Source organism: Mesoplodon bidens, assembly GCF_964165515.1.
Source record: "Mesoplodon bidens genome assembly, chromosome: 5".
Taxonomy (NCBI): Eukaryota; Metazoa; Chordata; class Mammalia; order Artiodactyla; family Ziphiidae; genus Mesoplodon; species Mesoplodon bidens.
In genome coordinates, this window is record NC_138161.1 from 69,813,964 (window position 1) to 69,836,609 (window position 22,646).

Sequence of the window (22,646 nt, forward strand, 5' to 3'; positions counted from 1 at the left end):
GTATAATATAATTTATACTATAATATAAGTAATAATATATTATTATAAGATAATATTATATTATAGTTATTTTAATTATAATATTATAATTATATAGATATAATGTTTTGTTAAATGATTAATGTTTTGTTATATGGATTAATTTTATGTTCAGTTTTATATTTATATGCAATATGACATTTTAAAATATTCACCATGACATTCTTATTAACGTTTATAGTATGTACTGTTTTTATAGGGGTACCATCAATGGAAGAACTAATTTCAATATATTGCCGCTGCAGGGGAATTAATTCTAATCTTCCTAACTGGAATTTTTTTCTTGCCCTTTCATATTTTAAAATTGCTGGAATAGCACAGGTAATTAATTTTTTAACATGTGTTTCACCATTACTTATTTATGGACTGTTGACAATATTTTTGGTCTTTGGGGGTTTTACGTTCCTTTTTTTGTTTTTTGTTTTTTGTTTTTCTTTTGGGCCACATCATGGCTCTGCTTGTGGGATCTTAGTTCCCCTACCAAGGATTGAACCTGGGCCCCGGCACTGAAAGCACAGAGTCCTAACCACTGGACCACCAGGGTATTCCCTTAAATTCTTATCTTTAGATCAATTTAGTTTCCATAATAACAAATACCAGACATGGATAAACCATAAATCCAGAGTTTACAGAATAGGAATTTGGCAAGGGAAAAATTTGAGTAGCAAAATGTGGTATCACTTTTTGGTATAATAAACCAAAAAGATGGAAGAAGGGAGAGAGAAAGACATAATAACAAAAAGAGAAAAAGCATGTGATAATTGGTTATTTCCTGAATATCCAATATAAGAAAGAGTTAAACTCCTTATATGATATCTGATTCAGATTATAAAACCCTATTAATCAGGGCTGATGATGAAGGAATTATCATTGTATTTCCCAAAGCCAGCACAGTACCTAGCATACAGAAGCCTCTTAATTATGTGTTTGAGTGAGTAGATAAGCTCACTCAAACACATAATTAATTAATTGTCCATTTTCTAATAATGTGATAGTTATGTGATAAATTTTGAGAGAAAACTGAACATAAATTCAGTTTTGTAAATTTACAGTTTAGACAAATGCATTCTTCATTATACTAACTCAGCTCCCTTATACTTTGAGTCTTAGTTTATTTAAGAAATTGAGATTCTTCATCTCTGGCAAGGGGTTAGGGCTTGGAGGAAGAACAAGTAAATAAGATATTTTAGAAACAGAAAAGAATGGGAAAAGAAGGATTAACAAAAATTATGGTTATTTTTCCCTGTCCTCAGAGTTCATGCTGTCCTCCAATAACTGAAATGTCTAGGAAATAGTTGTCTTACATCTCATCCTGTAGTTTAGAATCATATTAATCATATTAGTTAATCATGTTGATTGGATGCATTTCTCAAAATAGCGTTTATGGTATGTTTCTATATCTGTCAATTTCCAAAGTGAGATAACAGATAGGCTTTGAATTTAAAATGTATTTTCATTTCAAATAAAAGCTTGACGTGGTTTATGATTGAAATTAATATGTATGTCATAAACTAGGTAGTTAGTAGCCTTAGAGATGATCATAAACATTCCATTCTAACTAGAAATGTGAAATTGGAAATGATGGAAAGACTGCTACAGTGTTTTATTGTACAAAGAATTATATAAAGAAAAAAACTAATGAAATTCAGTTGATTGTGTTTGGGACAGGGAATAGGAGAGGATATTATGTTGGAAACACAGAACATGGAGAATTAAGAAAGAAAAACAGATGAGCATTCAACTAACACTGTTCAAAGGAGAATAGTTTCACCTAAATTAGGGGTCCAAAAAATGAGATAAAATACTTTTAGAAGTCTCTCATTGCCTTCTCTTTGGTTTTATAGTTTTGAATTTTATTTCGGTTTCTTTAGATTTTTTTTTTCTCCACTGTGAAGGGAGAGCAATGATCTTTAGAGGTGATATAACTTACCAATTTGGTATCTTTAGTAACTGCTAAACTCATTTTAAAGTTTGGTTTGACTTCCAGTTATAATTCTGTTATGATGAGAGTATGTTAACCAAATGATACAAGTGTAATTCTTTAATTTGGAGTGGTATAATTATGCCTGCATGTAAATTAATAGAACTGATAGTCTGATTTATATCTTAGTACCTTGTAAGTTTAGTGATTCACATAGCTGGGAAACTGGAAAGACTGGATAGTTGAAGAATAGTTTTCCATGAATTTTAATCACTTTGTATTAATTTACTTATAGGGAGTATATAGTAGATATCTTCTGGGAAATAATGCATCTGAAAGTAGCTTTCAGTTTGCCAATATTGTGCAACCTCTGGCAGAAACTGGATTACAACTCTCAAAAAGGTAAGCAAAATATAGATTCTGTGGCTAACTCAAATTATAGCCTTTATTAGGTATGTGAAGGTCATAAACTTTAGGGGGATAGGGATTGTTTTTATTGCTTACAACACCAGAATTGCTGCTGCCAATCATGGTCAATTTTTTTTTAGTAAATCTCTTTTATGCTTGAAAATAAATTGACCTCAGATTTAAAGAAAGTACCCATTTAATGATTAAAAGGGTTTTTTTTGCCAATTTGAATGTATAAGTCTTTAAGATATTGATAAAATTCTCAAATGTTTCCTTCTAATGTTTAAGTTACTTACATATACCTGTTTAAAGTTATGTATTATATAAGATGATTTATTAAGTTTAGAAATGTTGCTCTCTTCCACCATGACATTGCATGAAACTGTATTCAGACATTTCATAAGAGTCTTTGAAATTCATATCTCCATTAGTGGAGCACTTTTGAGACATCTAATACACTTCTTCCAAACACACTCCCATCTAACAGGTGTGATGGAGGGGAGAAATAAATTAGGGGGTTGAGGTTAACATATACACACTACTATATATAAAATAGATAATCAACAAGGACCTACCATATAACACAGGGAACTCTACTCAATACTTTGTAATAACCTATATGGGAAAAGAATCTGAAAAAGAATAGCTATATGTATATGTATAACTGAATCACTTTGTGGTATACCTGAAACACTGTAAATGTTGTAAATCAACTATCCTCCAATATAAAGCAAAATTTTAAACAAACAAACAAACAAAAAAAAGTGTGATATATAGCACTTACTGAATGCACGGATGATGCTGTCCCTGGAAATTCTGCCCAAGCCACAAATATCCATGGCATATCATTAGGACAGTTGTGTTTTACAATTCATCTCATACATGAATATTTGTAATCTCCACAACATAACAAATGATGATGCTGCTCTTCATAATGATCTTTAAAAGTCTTGTTTATAATGATATCCAGCAGTTGTATTTGTGAGGCATATACTAAGAGTAATTATTAAATTTGTATTCTATTTCTTTGCCTTCTTGTTTAGAGATTCTGATATGTGGCTTCAATAAAGATTTTAAACTCCCATTGATTGAGGTCATGCCAGGCTTGTTTTCTCCAAAAAGTGCTTTAAGCACTAAAGTTTAATGTTCAAAATAAAGTGATTCTGCATTCCTTCCATAACATGAAAGACAAAAAACTCCAAAATATGGAAACTTCTTCTGAGAGATGTTTTTGGGAAACTGGGGGAAGACTTTACATTCTATTCAGAAATCTATAATAATGGTTTTGCACATCTTTGTAACTTTTTTTTTTATAAAGAACTTTCAGTACTGCACTTCCACAGACTGATACTACCAGACAATTATTTGTACAGACTAGGACAGGCCAAGAAATTCTTACTAGGGTGAAGCAGTTCATGAAACAACACATCCTCCCAGCTGAAAAGGTAAGTATTCTATAAACAAACAGAATGTATTTGTGCTCCAAGACTATTGAAGAATTACTTCTGTTATCTCTGCTTCTAGGAGTACCATGGTATCATTTCTTTGCAGTCAATCCTTACCTAGATGCCCCTCCTCACCTTAGCACTGAACTGCTACAGAACCTGATCCTGAGAAATTCCAAGCTTCTAAAATATGCCAAGGGAATGCCACAGATAAATCTGTGGAATTAAAATTAAGTCAGAGGGAATTAGCAGTTTACAAACTTGAGATCTTTAAATATTTTAGAGTTAAATGCTACTTTGTGGGTCTTTTCCTAAGGCAGTGACTTTCAGCTTTTTTTTTCTTTAATGGGCCCCTTTGAGAATTGAGAATTGTAGGCTAAACAAGAAAGGCATACCCAGAAAAATTTGTATATCATTTCAAGCTGTTCACAGATACTACCATCACTCCCCCCACAAGCTACTATTTTAAGGTGTTAAGTTTCAGTAAATTCACTGAGAGTAGACAAGTTATGTGACACATTCATTCATTCAGTTAACAAATAATTATTAGGTACCTAATAATGGGTTAGGCCATTGAAAGTAAAAGGAAGAACAAGAAGACAGGGCTTATGCTTCTACAGAGCTTATACTTTAGCATGAAAGAAAGACATTAAGTAAGAGATGATAAATGCTGTGAAGAAAAGATAAAAATTATTATAAAGATTTATATATATAAAATATACTATATATAAAATAGATAATCAACAAGGACAAGGACATATTTATAGCACATGGAACTCTACTCAATACTCTGTAATAACCAATATGGGAAAGGAATCTGAAAAAGAATATATATATATGTATAACTGAATCACTTTGCTGTACACCTGAAACTGACACAACATTGTAAATCAACTATACTCCAGTATAAAATTAAAATATTTTTTAAAATAAAATTCTGAACTTTTGGTGTTAAAAAGAAAATGCAACACTTTGAGTTCAAGATGGCAGACTGAAATCAGCATTTACCTCCCCTCACACAAATAAAATCCTCTTGAATTAACAATAAAGTAATTTTTAAAAAATGGAATTGGTAAAAGCACAAAAACAGGAGAAGTACACATCACAGGACTAAAGGTTTTGAAAAGAGAATTGGAAAAGGATTTGGGAAGCAGAGTGGGTCATACCAAAGAAAAAACCTTAACACATCTCAGAAGAATTTCTAAGAGAGGACTATAACTCAGGTGGTAACCACTTTTTTTTACAATGGAGTCCCCTGTGATTGCCGGTTGTGGAGAGCAAGAGTGAGAAGAGGAAGAGAAATCAAGATGTTTGATTTAAGAATTAACCTGGGGGCTTGGGGCCTCCCTGGTGGCGCAGTGGTTGGGAGTCTGCTTGCCGATGCAGGGGACGCGGGTTCATGCCCCGGTCCGGGAGGATCCCACATGCCGTGGAGCGCCTGGGCCCGTGGGCCGTGGCCACTGGGCCTGCGCGTCCGGAGCCTGTGCTCCGCAGCGGGAGAGGCCACAGCAGTGAGAGGCCAGCGTACCGCAAAAAAAAAAAAAAAAAAAGAATTAACCTGTAATAGGTGGGCTGCTTGAGTTGGTTTCTAACACTCCTGGGTAGCAATGGTGTTTGCCCCAGACAAAAGGCTGCTAGAGTACTCTAAAAAAGCATATGATGTGTTTCAAAGAAGCCAGGGTTTCCAATGACTGTTGGTGCTCCTCCATTTTTTTTTTTTTCCCATGGTGTGTTTGGTGTAGACCCCAGCTTTCCCATCAGCCTTACTGATTTATTCAAAGGAGACTCAAATTGGGAGAGGAAACCAAGTAGCCATGTTCTTTCATTCATAGATGTAAATGAGCGATCCAGGGAAGCATGTAGCACAGAAGAGGTGTTACAAATTGGACTGTGATACATCTGCTGAACTTCATATCATGCAGCTACTAAAATATTTACAAAGAATTTGCAATAAAGGAAAATGCTTTATGATAAATAAAAAAAGCACTCTAGTTTTTTTTTGTTTTTGCATTACACGGGTCTCTCACTGTTGTGGCCTCTCCCGTTGCGGAGCACAGGCTCCGGACGCGCAGGCTCAGCGGCCATGGCTCACGGGCGTAGCCGCTCCGCGGCATGTAGAATCTTCCCGGACGGGGGCACGAACCCATGTTCCCTACATCGGCAGGCGGACTCTCAACCACTGTGCCACCAGGGAAGCCAATATGATTATAACTACATTTATAAAAACTAAAACAGTCATATCTAGAAAATAAGATTGTATCATATAATACACTAACATCTTGATAGTACATATCTTTAGCTAGTAAGACTCTTGATGACTTTTTCTTAATACTTTACGTATTTTTCCAACTTTCTATAATGGGAAAAAATAAGGTCCGTTTATGCTAATGACCTTTTGAAACGCCTTGAATATCATAAAGTAAGAACATCAGAACCCATCATCCATTTAAATGTTAAAAGGCAATTCTTCCTCGGGGGAGGAGGGGAAATTGGTTGAAGGTAGTCAAAAGGTGTAAACTTTCAGTTATACTAGGGATGTAATATACATGATAAATATAATTAACACTGCTGTATGTTATATATGAAATATGAGTTCTCATCACAAGAAAAAATGTTTTCTATTTCTTTAATTTTGTATCTATATGAGATGATGTATGTTCACTAAACTTGTTGTGATAATCATTCATGATGTATGTAAGTCAAATTATTATGCCATATACCTTAAACATATACAGTGCTGTATGTCAATTATGTCTTAAGAAAACAGGAAGAAAAAAGAAATTTTAAAAAAAGGGCAATTCTTGCTATTTAAAAAGGATGAGGAGTCCTAATAAAATAGCATGTAAAACAGGAACTAGCAACATGACATATCTGAGAACACACTTTTAACATAATGATAACATTAGTCATATTTTCCTACTGAGTTTAATAATATACTAAGGAGGAACTGTTGCTTCTTTTTTTCTAACGGACTTAAGTTTAAAGTAAAAAACATATTATATTGCAAAATTATTTGTAGGCTCAGATTTAAGATTCTGAACCAACATAATACAAAGCAGTATCTCAATCAGTGAATGAGAAAGTTAGATGTTAAAGGAGATATTTGGGGAGAATTGATCAGGCACCAAGCATATTTTCTGCTTTCTTTTTTCATCAGTAAACTCTTTTTCATACTTAAAGAATTAAAGAAAGCTTCTTTGTAATGAGATATTTTATTTTAATTCTGACTCCTACCATACCACAAATAGATTTTGAAAATCTCCAAATCTATAGACTTTAGAACAGGAAGTATTAAATAATACAAATTTTTAAAAAAATATATAAATGGCATAATTTAATTTCTCAGAACTGTAGTGTCATAGAGAGGTAGTCACAGATGGGGAATTTGTACATGTATTACATTACATATATCTTATCAAGCACAATTGCATTGACTCTTTCCATAGTAATGTGAGGGATGGAAATAATAAACAACCCTAAACAGGAATTCTTCCAACTTAACTGACTTCCTGACAGAATGACAAGTGCTATTCATCCTGGTGCCTGTGAAAGAGCCATCTTTTGTCTTCTTGAAGTTTTAACTAAATATAATTGTATTCTAGACTAGCCATGCTTCAATAAAAGGAACATTTTAACATATGACTGTAAATTGGTGGGACAATTTTAGAAAATAATTTTGTAATTTGGAGTTTTGGCCAATGTTCATAGCCTTTAATTCAGTAATTCTACTAGCCTATGTGTAGAAAATAAGTACAGAGATGCTTTAATAGCAAAATATTGGAGAAGGCCCTTATAGTCCAATATTTTAGTTCATCTTGATTTAGTTGCACAAATGAGAGATTATTGTTATTGTTTTTTATGTGGCTAGTTTTTAAATATCCATTTACCCATGTATTTATCACCTTATTTACTATTCCTTCTTACAACTCAGATGTTTCTTCTTGGATCAAGCTCCTTTAGTGAGCATCTGCTAATAAACTTTTACCTTTTTTTTCCCTTTTATTTTCCTTTTTTTGCCTGAGAAAAGGGAAGTAATGATTTTCTCTATCATCATATCTTTTAACCACTCGTATTTTCCTTCTATTGAATTTCTGTGCTTCATTCAAGAAAGGAATAATTTCTTCAGATCCTTCTTTCAATTTATTATTATTATTATTATTTGGCTGTATCTAATCTACTTTTCAACCTTGCATAGAGCAGTGGGTCTCATTATTTGGATTGTGTCAGAATTGCCTAGGGAGCTAGTTAAGATTACAGAAGTAGGAATACTGAAGTAGGATAGGACCTGGGCTCTTGTGTTCTACCAAGTGATTCTGATGCCACCAAAGTTTGAGAACCACTGCCATTGAATTTTGAAGTTTAATTACTATGGTTTTTCTTTGCTTCAAGTTGCATTCAGTTCTTTTTCAAATTTGTCTGGCCAAGTTTGATAGTCCTTTGTCATCCTTTTAATTCCTTCCTTTATTCTTGAAATCTACTGGACACAAATACTTTATATTCTGTGTTTGATCACTATTCTATCTGTGGCCTTTGCAGGTGTGATTCTGTTTTGTTGAACTATTGTTTTTGTTAATTCTTGCTAATGGTGGCTTGTTACCTTGAGTGTTTAGTATTTTTTCATTCTGAACTCATGTTCTTTGGAATGGAATTTTATCTGCAGGGATTAGTTAAGACTTTTTATAAAAGCTCTTCCTCCAGAGTGAATTTGCTTTTGCTTCTGCCAGGTGCTTTCAAGCATTGTCCCCAGGAACACTGTAAACTTAATTTTTGACTCAAAATTTTAGGGCCCCATAGGTCTGTGAATTAAGATCTCAAACTTGGGTGAAGACAGGCTCAGGTTAGAAATGTTTCTTTTTTCTCTTACGTCCTGTGAATGACCTTTATTCCCTTGGTCTACCACTGAGCGGTGGGTTTTTGGTTTTGTTTTCTATTTTTTTCCAGTTAGGTTTTGCTGATCAGGCATCCTGGCTTTGGTGGAGGGAAGTAGTGAGCTCTGATCCTCCCTCTTGCCTTGTTTGGGGCATTTGGTTTCGCCTCCTGACCCCTGCCTACGTGGCTCACTGCAAACTAGGGCCCAGGCGAACATAGATCAGCCTACATCCCCCAGACAAAGTTGGTTCCAGTGCTCACTCACACCTGAAGAGTCAGGCTTTTGTACTCCTGACAAAGTTGGTTCCAGTGCTCACTCACACCTGAAGAGTCAGGCTTTTGTACTCCTGGCCTCTGAGGAATTTCCTTATTTGCTTTCCAGCACAGCTATGTATCATTACTACATGTATTTTTTAAATTATTTTTAATATTTTACCCAGCATTTTTAGTTGTATTATCCTGGGAGAGGATTCTATGACCATCTAGTATGCCACATTGCTGAAAATGGAACACTCAAATCTTGGTATAGGATTTTGAAAGTTAATCCTCTAATACAGAGGCAACATAATTTTGTGAGGAGCAAACATCTAGAATTTTTTATACTTCTGTGTCTGGTTTTAGAAAGAAATTTTACTGATTCAGTAGCAGCTGAAAAACTTCTTCACCCAAACATGTTTACTTTGGATATTAGCAGTTTATGGCATTATTTACTTTTCTAACTTTAACTAATGAACTTTTTTTCCTTTTATACTTTAAGGAGGTAATTGAGTTCTATGTTCAAAATGAAAATTCAGTAGACAAGTGGAAAAAACCTTTAGTGATTGATAAACTCAAGGTAAGAAAAATAAGAGAACCGTAAAAGTGGAGAATTTATATACAGGCATTTTTTGAGACCTTAGTTTGCTGTTGCTTCTGTTGTTATATATGTAGAGGATAATTATATCAATTATAACTTTTTAAAAATGAAGTTAAAAATAGAATCTGTAATATACAAATTAGGTTACATAGTGTGTTGTGTATGGTATGTGATGAAGATAGCCTCTTAACAGCTGTTCAAATTAAAAATACAATCAGCACTACTCACTTGAGACTGAAGTTCAGGCAGGGTATTTTTCCCACATGGGCTTAATCCAAATTTCATGTTTTCAAATTTTAACACATGTTAGGAATTGAAATGGACAAAATAGTATATTTGGCATAATTATGCTCAGATGTAGGAGATTTTAGAATCGCTGTGATTCAATAAGAAGTACTCAAGTAAGCAAATTTAGTTTTTCAGCCAAATCTAAGGAAGCTTAACAGTTAAGAAATTGTTGATTTATAATGAATTAATAACTACTTGCATTGTAGGATACAATGAAATAAATAATTTCATAAGCTCAAAAGGCATAAATACCAGTATCTTTTAAAAATAAATAATTTTAGGTCATGATAAATTATGATAACTGTGGCATATTCATCACCTTGACAGGAAATGGCCAAAGCAGAAGGCCTCTGGAACTTGTTTTTGCCAGCTGTAAGCGGTCTCAGCCAAGTAGACTATGCCTTGATTGCTGAAGAAACAGGAAAATGCTTTTTTGCTCCAGATGTCTTTAACTGCCAAGCACCAGGTTGCAACATTATTTAAAAACAGAACTTTTCTCAGATATTTTGAGCAGTGTTTAAAATTTCTCTATTTTATGACAAGGAAGTTTTTCTACACAAAGTCATTGATTTATAAATTTGTCTATAATTTTACTTTCAGTTACTTTTATTTAAATATTTTTTAAAATGGACCTAAAGTTCTCATTGGGTTATTCTTTTATTAAACATCATTACATTAAGAGTATTAGTGAATAGAAGTCACCACCAAAGGGATTGGGCATATAAGGTTTCCAGCTTTCTAACTGGGTATTAAACATATCTATGGTTAGTTAGAATGGATAGAGTTTTAAATCTTTTGGTTAGCCTCACTATCTCTCCATTTACTCACCAATTATTTATCAATTGCCTACTATATGCCAAGCACTATTTTAGGAACTATCATGAAATAAAATACACAAAGATTCCTGCCTCATGGAGCTGGCATTCTAATAGAGAGAGACAAAAATAAACAATAGCTAGATTAAATAAGTAATTATATAGTAAGTTTGAGGATGAAAAGTGCTTTGGGGAAAAAAAAACAGCAAGGTAGGGGAGCTCTGGAATGCTGAGGGACAGGTAATGTGTATAACAATTTAAGATGGAAGGCTCAGAATAGCCCTGAAAATGACATTCAGTAAAGACTTAAAGAAGGTGAGAGAGTTAATCATGCTGAGATCTAGGGGAAGAGTTTTCATAGCATAGAGAACATAAAATGCAAAGGCCCTAAAGCAAGAGTGTGACTGGTGTATTTCAAGAATAGCCAAGGAGGTCAGTGTGGCTGGGAAAGAATAGCAAAAGATATCAGAGAGGAAAGGGCCTTGTATGTTGGGGTTTATAGGGCAGGTGAGTGCTTATACTTTCAGTGAAATGGGGATTTGAGCAGAGGAGTGACAAGATGTCACTTCAGTTTTAAAAGGATCCCTGTGACTGATATGGAAGGAAGTAAGCAGGGAGTCTTGTGATGGTCTTGGTGAGAGATGATGGGGATTTGTTCAAGGGAGTAGCAGTGGAAAGAGTGAGAAGTGGAAAGATTCTATATTGACTTTTTTTTTTTTTTTTGCGGTACGCGGGCCTGTCACTGTTGTGGCCTCTCCCGTTGCGGAGCACAGGCTCCGGACACGCAGGCCCAGCGGCCATGGCTCACGGGCCCAGCCGCTCCACAGCATGCAGGATCTTCCCGGACCTGGGCACGAACCTGTGACCCCTGCATCGGCAGGCAGACTCTCAACCACTGCTCCACCAGGGAAGCCCAAGTGGAAAGATTCTAAATATATTTTGAGGGCAGAGCCAAGAGGATCTCCTGATTGGTTATGAGGTATTAATGGGGGAGTCAAGGATGCCTTCAAGGACTTTGGCATGAAAAATTGGAAGGATGAGGGAAGGAGGCCAACTTTCCTTTAAAAAGGTAATATGGGGGGCTTCCCTGGTGGCGCAAGTGGTTGGGAGTCCGCCTGCCGATGCAGGGGACGCGGGTTCCTGCCCCGGTCTGGGAGGATCCCACGTGCTGCGGAGTGGCTGGGCCCGTGGGCCTTGGCCGCTGAGCCTGCGTGTCCGGAGCCTGTGCTCCGCAGCGGGAGAGGCTACAGCAGTGAGAGGCCCGCGTACCGCAAAAAAAAAAATAAATAAATAAAAATAAAAAGTTAGTATGGAAGGAGTAAACCAGGAATGTAGTCTTTAGAAGGTGTTTTCAAACCCAATTTGCAGAAGGAACCCCCTAAGAAGCTTTTAAAAAATCCTGATTCACAGGCTTCATCCCTGGAGATTCTGACTCAGTAGGTCTAAGGTAGACCCTTGATATGTCTTTAGTCTTTTTTCCCACAAGTTACTGTGGTTATTTTTGATGCTTCCAGTCAAGGACTGGCATTTGATTTGTAGTAGAAGGATAATTGTATAATATCCTATAGTGTCCCTGCACAAGTTAGGCCTCTGTTTTGCCTTTTGTGCTTATTGTATGGCCCTGGTACTGAAGCCTCCCAAAAAGAGTTAATGAAGCAGGGAAGTGCCCAAAAGAGGTATGTTGGATGTCAGAGAAAACACAATCTAGTTGCTTCTCGAAGTGTTTCCACACTGGACTTTGACTCTCATTTCTTGGGAATTATTAAGATAGTCCATAAACCTCTGATAATGGTTGAACTTGTCCCAGATATTGCTTTCTCTCTTCAAAACACTGATTTGTCTAGTTACTGATGACTACATTTTAATCCAATAATGAGGCTACTGTAAAAGTAAATAAATCTATTCACAGAGTTTCTGAAGATTTTATCTCATTATGTGTAGCTATTATATCATGCTACATAGGTAGCATAATTTTATGGAAAGAGAACTGGTAGTCTTTTGCTTAAAACTTTTTTTATTGCCACTCATAGTAAGAAATATATTTTATATTGTGACCCAATATGTAGTGTATGAAGCTGTATATGTGTGTTCATGGATTGATTTATGGAAATGAGGAGGGAAGAGACATATGTTACTGAAAAAAGGCTTCATGAAACAAGTTTCCCTTACTACATGAATTCATATATTTTCCACTGAGTCTAGTCTAATGTATTCTATTTTGATCTATTTTCATTTCTCAGAGAATGCTAGTCATATTCCATTGAATTAATTTTATGACAAACTTATGGGTCATAATATGAAAAATAATGCTATAGAAGGCATCCATTGCAGATGCAGCTCTGCCGCTATTTTTCCATTTGACCTATGAACTTTTCACTAGATGGTCATAGACCTTTTTCTAGTATTAAAATTTCATTAGTCTGTCGGTTATAATATGATACACCAAACTGCTGAAATTTTAAACTTGGCAAGGGAAATACATTTTCTTTGACCAAAGTATGATAAACAACTGTCCTCAGCAAACAAGATGTATAAAACCATAGGTAGAAAACTAGGCATTTTCTCTTTGTAGTGGAGATATCTCCATGAAGGCCTTTGGGCTATTGTGTTTTAAAGCATTGTGTTTTGCTTTATACAAAGCAGATAAAGAAGGGAATATAATTGATGTAGATTAAATACTTAAGAGTTTTCTTAAGTGTGTATGAGATGAATTTCTACTCAAGATACCCAAATTATTTCCCAAATAGTTATAAAATATTATGGGACACATATGTAGTCTTCTGATTTGCCTTTTGTTTTGTTTTGGTTTGGTTTTTTTGCCCATCAATAAGTCATACAATATTGTATATTGGAATGTTGAAAATAGTCATTTTAATTCTAAAGCCATTACTAGAAAATTTGGGGGCCTTGAGGCTAATTTGGGGGAAATTTTTTCTTTTTGTACAAGTAATTTATCTAAGCTCTTTTTTTTAAACGAACCTATAAATGATAACTTTGGTTTGTCACATTCTCAGAATAAACTAATTTTTGGAAAGTTTTTATTCAATATTTACCTCATTCGAACTACAAGAAACACTGGATTTAAAACAAGCAAAGAAAACAATGAACTTCATTAATTATAATTCAAGACTCATTTTCTCCCTCAGTTGAAAAGAATTTTAAGCTTGTGTTAATCTACTAGGAATTGTGTGCATTTTAATATAACTTGGGCCCTGTTAGGGGTGCCTGAACAGAGTACAAACATGTTTTGAGAGACTTAACTTAGACTTAGCTCAATTTTCATAGGCATTTCAATAGCTGTCCTTAATATCATTGTAAGAGATGATATTGAAAAATTCTTCCTCAAAATCTTATAAGTAATCAGCATTCAAGAGAAAGGTTTTAGAGAGTATTTTTAGAAATTTGATGGGAATGAAAATCAGAGAAAGACATCTAGAGCATTTTGCTCCACAGCAGACGTGAAGCATTCTTTTTCACCTGAGAGTGATGCTGCAGTGTATCATGTATTACACAGTGCCCTCTGAGGGCTGGAGAGGGTCTTTGAAATTATCTATTGTCATTTTCTATCCAGGGCAGGGATTCCGTGTTTAGCATCCTTGAGATATTACCTAGTACTTTTCTAGGTGGTATGGGATCACCAAAGTAAGAGCAGTGTTAGCGGTAAAAAGACAATAATTACTATGTGAGGTCAAAGTAAGGAGATATTTCTGATTGGGTAGCTGGAGAGTCTTCACAACGGAGATGGCTCAGAGGCAGAAGTTTACTTAGGAGTGACAGGTAGAATTTCACCAGAGAGAAGGCCTGGCCCAAGCAAGCATGTGGAAGTTAAAAAGCACAGGGTGTGTTTGAGGAACAGGAGTCTCAGTAATAAGTAATGTTAATTGTTCTCTAAGAGCATTGCAGTCACTCCAAGCAGAGTATATTTGCAAGATAGCAGGCAAAGGTTAGGCCAGTAAATTATTTTCCTCAGTCCTAATTGAGTTAAAACTCATTAGAGCCATGCTTCATTGGGATGAAGTAGACAAGTGTCTGTGATTCAGAACAAGTTGAATAAATATGCACCAAATGCCATGTACTTGTAACTACTTATGGCATACCTTCCTTGTAAATTGTATTTACTATTATGTTTAGTCTATGGCCATGCCACCCTGAATGCACCCAATCTCATCTGTGTGTTTGAAAATATTTTTGTTAGTAAATATTTGCTCTAAAAATGTTCATGTCTGTTATCTATATAAAGTTTGGATTTCACATTGATAAATTTTTAAATGCAAAACAAGTGCTTTTCCTTATTACATGTAGACACAGGGAACATGGAGGTGCTTCACCTATATGGAAGTGAGAAACAGAAGCAGCAGTGGCTTGAGCCTCTTCTTCAAGGGAGCATTGCCTCTTGCTTCTGTATGACAGGTAAGAGCAAATCAGTCACATTCTCCCATTGTGGAGCCACTCTTTCCGGTTATTATGGAGGAACTGAAGAAAAGTGGGATGTGGCTCTGTGTTTCAAGCAAATTTGCCTGTGACCAGAAAAGTGAACATGTTTGTTGTGAGCCCAATTTTAATTTTTGGCATTTTTAAATGTGCAGAATAAAATTGTCCTCCCCTTTGGGAGGACACCAGATGATGTTTTCTGGTAGCCTGCTTTAGGCATTAGCAGCAGAGTAAACCTAGTTTTATAACCTTTTGACTTGCATCTAAAATTGCCATCTGTGGGTGTTTAAGATCTTTTTTACCCTAGTGTATGAAATATTGATCTTCGTGATAATTTTATATTGACACTTAAAAACTACTCAACTCTGCCATAAACCCAGAAAAATAGAATTTTCACCAGTGTTGGTCATATAGCTCAAATTATAATCAGGTAGGGTAATTAAACTAGGAGCATGTTAATAAAAATGGGTTTTGGTACATTTGTACATAAGAAACAGTAATTAAGAACTCTTCAGAGGACAAAATCATTGTTTCATATTTGAGTATAGAATTAAACTCAATTTCATCTGGCCATGATTTTGGCCAGATTTTATTGTCCTTCTATAACATGGCATACATTTATAATAGCAAAACTGATCTCCATTTAAACCAGTAAGAGGCCGTTATTGAACACCTGCTGTATGCTGTGTCTACAAAGCTCTAATTAATTACAAAATAAGTAGAGTACACACCTACTTTTCTAAAGAAAGAGGGTCTCTAGTTTTAGAAAGAGAACACATAAAATACCTTAAGGATCCATTCAAAAGAGCAGCACATTAACAAGTGCAGATTGAGAGCTAGCCTATAAGTTCTAAAATGCAGTGCAGTAAAGCAGTCTTGTAAAAGTGTCCTATGGAAAACTTTCTGAAGACATTAAGTGTTGAGCAAGCTTTATAGAATGCAAAATAAATAGATTGGTGAAAGCATTCCTGATGGAATTTGCAAGGCACAGTTAGAAGTTGTTTAAGATACTACAGAAATAGAGTCACAGACGTCAAAAACAAATTTATGGTTACCAAGGGGGAAAGCAGGGGAGGGAGTGGGGAGATAAATTGGGAGATTGGGATTAACATATACACACTACTATATATAAAACAGATAACTGCTGAGAACCTACTGTATAGCACAGGGAACTCTACTCAATACTCTGTAATGACCTATATGGGAAAAGAATCTAAAAAAGAGTGGATATATGATTCACTTTTCTGTACAGCAGAAACTAACACGACATTGTAAATCAACTATATTCCAATAAAAATTAATTTAAAAAAAAGAGAAAAAAGAAGTTGCTTAAGATACTAAACCTATGTTGGGGAAATCTGGCTTGCAAATATGTAGTACAGATTTTCATTGTGGGAAGTAAAGAATGATATTTTTAATGCACATTTGATGATTGGAGAAAAGATTGAGTTGTATCCCAAGTCATATATCACTGAGGATGCCAAGAACACAGTTCGTATAATTGATCTATCTGAGTTGTTCTAAATACTTCATTTATCCATTCATTCTTCCAATACACATTTATTGAATACCTACTATGTGTAGGTTGTAGGAGAACCAGGGGGAAAGGGGGAAGGGTAGGAAGATGAAAAAGACAACGATGCCTCTGTCCTCAAAGAGTTCACATTTCTTTAACTAAGTGTCTTTTGTAAACTAATGGTGGCTGCCTGCCTGTAAATTCAGCCTTTGCTTATTTATAGAGCCCGATGTAGCTTCAAGTGATGCCACAAATATTGAATGTAACATCCAGCAAGATGGAGATAGCTATGTAATTAATGGCAAGAAATGGTGGTGCACTGGTGAGTATTCTATTGATTCTTCGTGCCAGATGCTGTGCTAGAATAATAAAATACATAGTTACTCACTTCATGACCACCGTTCTTTAAATTCTGCCTTTGAAAGCATTTTCCAATTTAGAAATAGTTGATAAAAAGAAAAGTAATTTTAAAACAATGTCTTGATTGGGCAATGTTTATTTAAGACCAGAAAACGTCTTTTTTTATAGTTTGTGAGAAAAAATTTATATTAGTGCACACTATTTTTGACCATTGTCATTTCTATCAAATTTAAATTTTAATAGGGGCATATTACATGGACTATAATAATTTATATATAATTGTTTTTAAAGAGATAAGCAGTCCATATTATTAAAAATAATATATTGTGGCACATATTTTCATTGTTTAAAAATACAAGTATTTAAGTGAAAAATAAGAGTCTTTAGACATAGAAAAATATATTATTTAGTCAACCCTCAGTAATGGACTCACGTAAATGGATGAGCCCTTTAGGCAGTTATAAAAATTGAAACCTAGATAAATGTGATTGTCTGAGGATTGCTTCTAGAGTATAAATGATAAATCTAACAGGATAACCAGCTTATTACTAAAGAAAGTTGACATCATAAAAGCAAATTACATGTTTAGAAACTTACCAGTAATATATTACAATAGCCAGAAAAGCTTTTTATGTTTTTGTTTTTGTTTTTTATTGCCAATTGTTATTCTTTCTGGAGTTTTATGAAATCTCTTACAAATTAAGAAACAAGAAAAAGACATTGAATTTTGCTACATAGTTATTCAAGTACTAAAATTATGCAGGGAAATTGTTCTTATATTAAAATTTAGATAATTTAAAATAATTATAAATGCCCCGTAATTTAAATTTCTTTAATAATCTGTTTTAGATTACCTAACTTATAGTGTTTTTCTTATGTATGATTGTTACTACTATTTTCCTATATTGTTAATTTTAATTTCCATGTTTTATGCATTTATTTTTTGTTTCCTCTTTTTCTTGGCTTCTACCCCACTCCCCTTCCCCACCCTAACCTCTTCTTTGTTATAAGTTGCCACCACACTGTTTGAAATTTGAATTTCAGAAAGATGCAGATGTTTGGTCTGAGGGAGAAGCCTCATTCATGTGTATCGAAGCAAGAGACAGAGCAGTTTTATATTTAAATGCTGAAAGTACTGGTTGGCTCTGTAGCATCTTCAGAATCGAAAGGAATCTCCTCCACATTTTGTCTTTGTCTTCTCCAGGACCCATATTTCTTGGCAACTTTCATGATGTAGTTTTTAAAAGAGTTTCCCATAAAAACATACAGGACCGGGTTGAGGCAGCTGTGAAAGAGTGCAATGCTCTCTGTGATTTGGATGGCAACATCCATACGTTTGCTCATGTCGCAGTTGGTGATCAGGGAGTAGATGATATCTATGGCTTGGCAGAACTTGACAATGTTATAAGGCAGCTGAGTGACAAGGAAAACTATGACCACTGTGAGCAGAACTTTGAGGGGCCGAGATTTTGTAATGTTTGGCATCTTGATGATTGTCTTTGCCGTTACGAAGTAGCACACTGCCATAATAAGAAAGGGTATTACAAATCCAACGCAGATTTCCAGCATTTGAATTGATGCTTTCATTGATGTTCCTAGGTGGTATGGAAAGATGGGAATGCACCTAGCCTTGTGATTTACTGTATAAAAAACCAGCTGAGGTATACTCAGCAAGATGGCAACCATCCAGACACAGAAACAGATGAGCCGGCATTGTTTTTGCACTCCCAATTGACTGGGGGCTTTCGTTACTGCCCAATATCTGTCTATGCTGATACAAGCCAGAAACTGCATTCCAGAGACAAAGTTGACTGTGTACAAGGCTGAAGTGACTTTGCACATGATTTTCCCTAAAACCCACCCATGAACTGCATTAACTGCCCAAAATGGCAGAGTGAATAGAAGGAGTAAGTCTGCCACTGCCAAATTCAGGATGTACACATCTGTTTTGGTTCGCCGCTTTTTGTAATGGGCATAAATCACCACTATTATGGAATTGCCTGCAAGTCCAATGATGAAAGCTATTGTGAAGAAGGCAGGCAGGAAAACTTCTGCAAATTTTCTGACCTCTTCTTTTATACAGATCACTTCATACTGACTATAGTCATGAGTGTCATTCATTTCATTTTCCTCATAATAGTAATCTGTTGACTGGTTGTGTTCCAAAGCCATGGCTCCAATCTAAATGGCAAAAAGAATACAGGATATTTATTTTGATATTGCTTAAGTGGAAACGCTTTTGATCTAGCATATGTTTTATTCTTTTACTAGAGAATAGATTGTTGCCATTGCATATGTGAACCTGAATCTGGCACTCTTTGAAACTCTTTAATGGAAGCCACGTTGGAATATATCCCCAAGAGTAGTTTTTCATCCCTCGTTTTTACAAGTTTGTGTACAGGAGCTGGGATTTACAGAGGGAAGATAATAATACCCTGGGGAATTTTATTAATCATTAAACCCTGTAACTTTACATATACAACTTTGTGATTCTTACACAGTATATTGACAATAAATTAAATTTTAAAATTAAAATAATTTTATTTAAAATAAATATTATTTTTATTTATTTATGAATTTATTTTAAAATAAGTTAAATATATTATCTCAGCATTTTACTTAATTTTACTGGTTGGCTTTTTTTTTTTTTTTTTTTTTTTGCAGTATGCGGGCCTCTCACTGCTGTGGCCTCTCCCGCTGTGGAGCACAGGCTCCGGACGCGCAGGCTCAGCGGTCATGGCTCACGGGCCCAGCTGCTCCGCGGCATGTGGGATCCTCCCGGACCGGGCACGAACCCGTGACCCCTGCATCGGCAGGCGGACCCTCAACCACTGCGCCACCAGGGAAGCCCCACTGGTTGGCTTTTTTTTTTTTTTTTTTTGGTGGTACGCAGGCCTCTCACTGTTGTGGCCTCTCCCGTTGCAGAGCACAGGCTCCGGACGCCCAGGCTCAGCAGCCATGGCTCACGGGCCCAGCCGCTCCGCGGCATGTGGGATCTTCCCGGACCGGGGCACGAACCCATGTCCCCTGCATCGGCAGGCGGACTCTCAACCACTGCGCCACCAGGGAAGCCCCTGGTTGGCTTTTATAAAACAAAGTCTCCTCTAGTTAGCTTCCCTCCAAAACCTGTCACCATATGCTGATTGTAAACTACTATTTGGTAGCACTGTTGTTCCACTAGTCACCTAAGCCTTCAGCCTGTACCATCCTTGATTTATCTCTTATCTTCATCCCTGATTTCCAGTCAGCCCCTAAATTCTGATTTTACCTCCCAAATAGGTCTCAAATCTGTCTCTTTTAATCTGTGCTCCTTGACACATCCACACAATTCGACCATCATTATTACCTGGCCTATTACAATATCTTCCCAACTGGCATCCTACTGTTCTTATTCCTCCTTACCACCTCCTTGTCAAAACATTTTTCTTACTGCCATCAGAGTGCTCTCTTTCTAAAATGTCAATCCATCACTGCTGCTTATTAGCTCCTCACCTGAAAGACACATCCCTTCATCTGAAAGATACAATCTAAGCTCCTTACCATGATACCCAAGGCTCCTTCCATAATGTTGTCCTACCCATGGTTCCTGCTACATCCCTCTACTGTGCACCCTGCATGGTAGACAGTAACAATACTGACTTGCCAGCGATTTTCTGGCACACACCATGTTGCAGCACATGTCTACATCATTACTCATTCTGTTCTTTTATCTGATGGACTATTTCCTGCCGTTCCCTTGAAGAGCCAGTTCCTACCCAGTTAACTTAGATGTCACTTCTCCAGAAGACTTTCCCAATCCAATAACTGTATCTGCATATCTCTCAGAGAACTGACCCCATCCTACGGAAGACATGTTTCTCAGACTACCTTTTCCCTCTGTGCTCTAAGTTCCCTAAGACTATGACCTGTTGGATTTATGTTTATAATTAATACCCAAAGAGAGTGCCTGGCACACTCTAGGTGCCCAGCAGATATTTGTCAAACTAAAGGTTTTACCAATAGGTATAAAGCTATTACTCTAGAATGGAAAGATGATACTCCAGGAATCTCATGTCTCTTCATTAAGTTATTCTACTGTACTGGCTATTAACACCCTGTAGTATTAAGATAAGCTTGCACAGAATTCACAAGTTTTAAAATATATATAATAATAACTTTCAGTGTTTTTATTATAGTGCTGAGTTTTGTTATGCTTTTTCCTTAGCCCTTCTGTCTCCCTTTATCCTTAAAGTTATTTGAAAAGTTCTGATCTGGAAGACTACTCTAGTCTTCGTTTTCTTATATGTTAATTATTAATATGGTAGGAACTTTGTTCTTTCCTTCTCTTTTATCACACAAATCTTGAACCTGGTGATAAGGTGTAATATGGCCAAACAGTATAAGATATTAAGGAAAGATATTTTAAAAGAATTAATCATACTAAAAATATGAATAAATAAGAGTAGGAATGGAAACTATTTGCAGAAGTGATCCTTCTGGCAGAAACATAGAAACACATTTAAATGCCTTTGTAATTATCATAAGAATAAAAAAATTAACAATAAAACAAAGCAGGAAAAAATGATATAGCAAAACCTATTATTAACAAAGTTTTATAGGCAAGTAATGGTATTAAAATAATATTTTCTTCTTGCTATATTCATATTTTTGTTTTAAGGTTAACATGTATAACTGTTATCAAATAGCTCTTTTTTGCACATGTAAACATTTATTCATCAAGACTCCCTCTACATACATAAATATACCAAACCTTTGGGCTTAAAAGAAAATCATATACAAGTCTGAATGAAAAAAGAAAGAAAAAACCAACCTGTTTCTGTCAGCAGACAAGAGCAGTCTTGATTGCAGAGAGTAAGATAGAATGACCTCTCTAAATCAGAATACTTTTATTTTCGTTTTATACCCCGCCTTTGTCTTACATCCAGTAAGGCTTTCAGGAAATTTAACCTTGTGAGCACTTGATCTTTTATTTTATGTATAACCATACTGTGAACTCAAATCCAAGTTCTTAAGTGTCCTAGGTTACAAACTTGAAGGAATTCGATCTCGTTTCAAAAATTACAGACCTTTCAAAGTTTCCACTTAGCCAAAGGGAACAGGAATGTGCCTGCAGCTGAGGTACTGACTGCCAAACCAAAAGAATTCACCAGAGTGCCTCAAGGCAGCTAACAAAGATTTACTTGTAGGTAGCATCTAGACAAATACTCTCTAAAATTAGTTTGTCTAGGAAAGAAAACAAAAATGATTGTAACCTAGAAAGTTATCTTTGTGAAGACTAAATTATCAAAAACTAAATTGTAATCATTAGGCATTTATAGTAGAACTAAAATTTTTATACCACATCATTTTGTATTTTGCTTAAACTATGAGACTCCCCTTGGCCTCACTGTACTCCTTATCTGTCCTTGACCCCAGAGTATGCCTTTCCCCACGACTTTAAATTCTTGTGCCTTCCTGTAATCTTCTTCAATGACCAGCTACAAACTTTCAAAATCCTTCTGTCTGGAAAGGCTATCTCTGGCTATGTCCCCCTCCCCCTACTTCCAAACAAATGAAAGTTAGAGAAAGAAGAGAAATGTATGCAGATTTAACCCTTGGCCTTGACTCTCCTCACATTTGCATAACAGTTCCCTTATTTACTTTCTCTAGGCTCAGTCTCCCCCTTCAGAAGTTATTTCAGACCAATGCCATTTTTTCT

The 22,646-nt window shown here is 35.6% G+C and overlaps 2 protein-coding genes across 7 annotated transcripts in view; one reads left to right on the forward strand and one right to left on the reverse strand.

Annotated features, from left to right (window-relative positions):
• The window catches only part of ACAD11 (acyl-CoA dehydrogenase family member 11), a 108,773-nt gene that overhangs the window by 46,806 nt on the left and 39,321 nt on the right, over positions 1-22,646 (forward strand). For all 6 annotated transcript variants that reach the window (XM_081235426.1, XM_081235427.1, XM_081235424.1 and 3 more), the window contains 7 exons: positions 239-360; positions 2,256-2,362; positions 3,687-3,813; positions 9,440-9,517; positions 10,154-10,292; positions 14,944-15,051; positions 16,812-16,910. In XM_081235426.1, the coding sequence (XP_081091552.1) occupies positions 239-360; positions 2,256-2,362; positions 3,687-3,813; positions 9,440-9,517; positions 10,154-10,292; positions 14,944-15,051; positions 16,812-16,910 (780 nt within the window). The remainder of the gene's footprint in view (positions 1-238; positions 361-2,255; positions 2,363-3,686; positions 3,814-9,439; positions 9,518-10,153; positions 10,293-14,943; positions 15,052-16,811; positions 16,911-22,646) is intronic.
• Positions 16,942-22,589, reverse strand: ACKR4 (atypical chemokine receptor 4). The gene is made up of 2 exons (XM_081235435.1): positions 21,759-22,589; positions 16,942-19,129 (listed from the first exon to the last, which is right to left on the reverse strand). Exon 2 carries the CDS (start codon positions 19,118-19,120, stop codon positions 18,068-18,070), a length of 1,053 nt encoding a protein of 350 aa, XP_081091561.1. The 5' UTR covers positions 19,121-19,129; positions 21,759-22,589; the 3' UTR covers positions 16,942-18,067.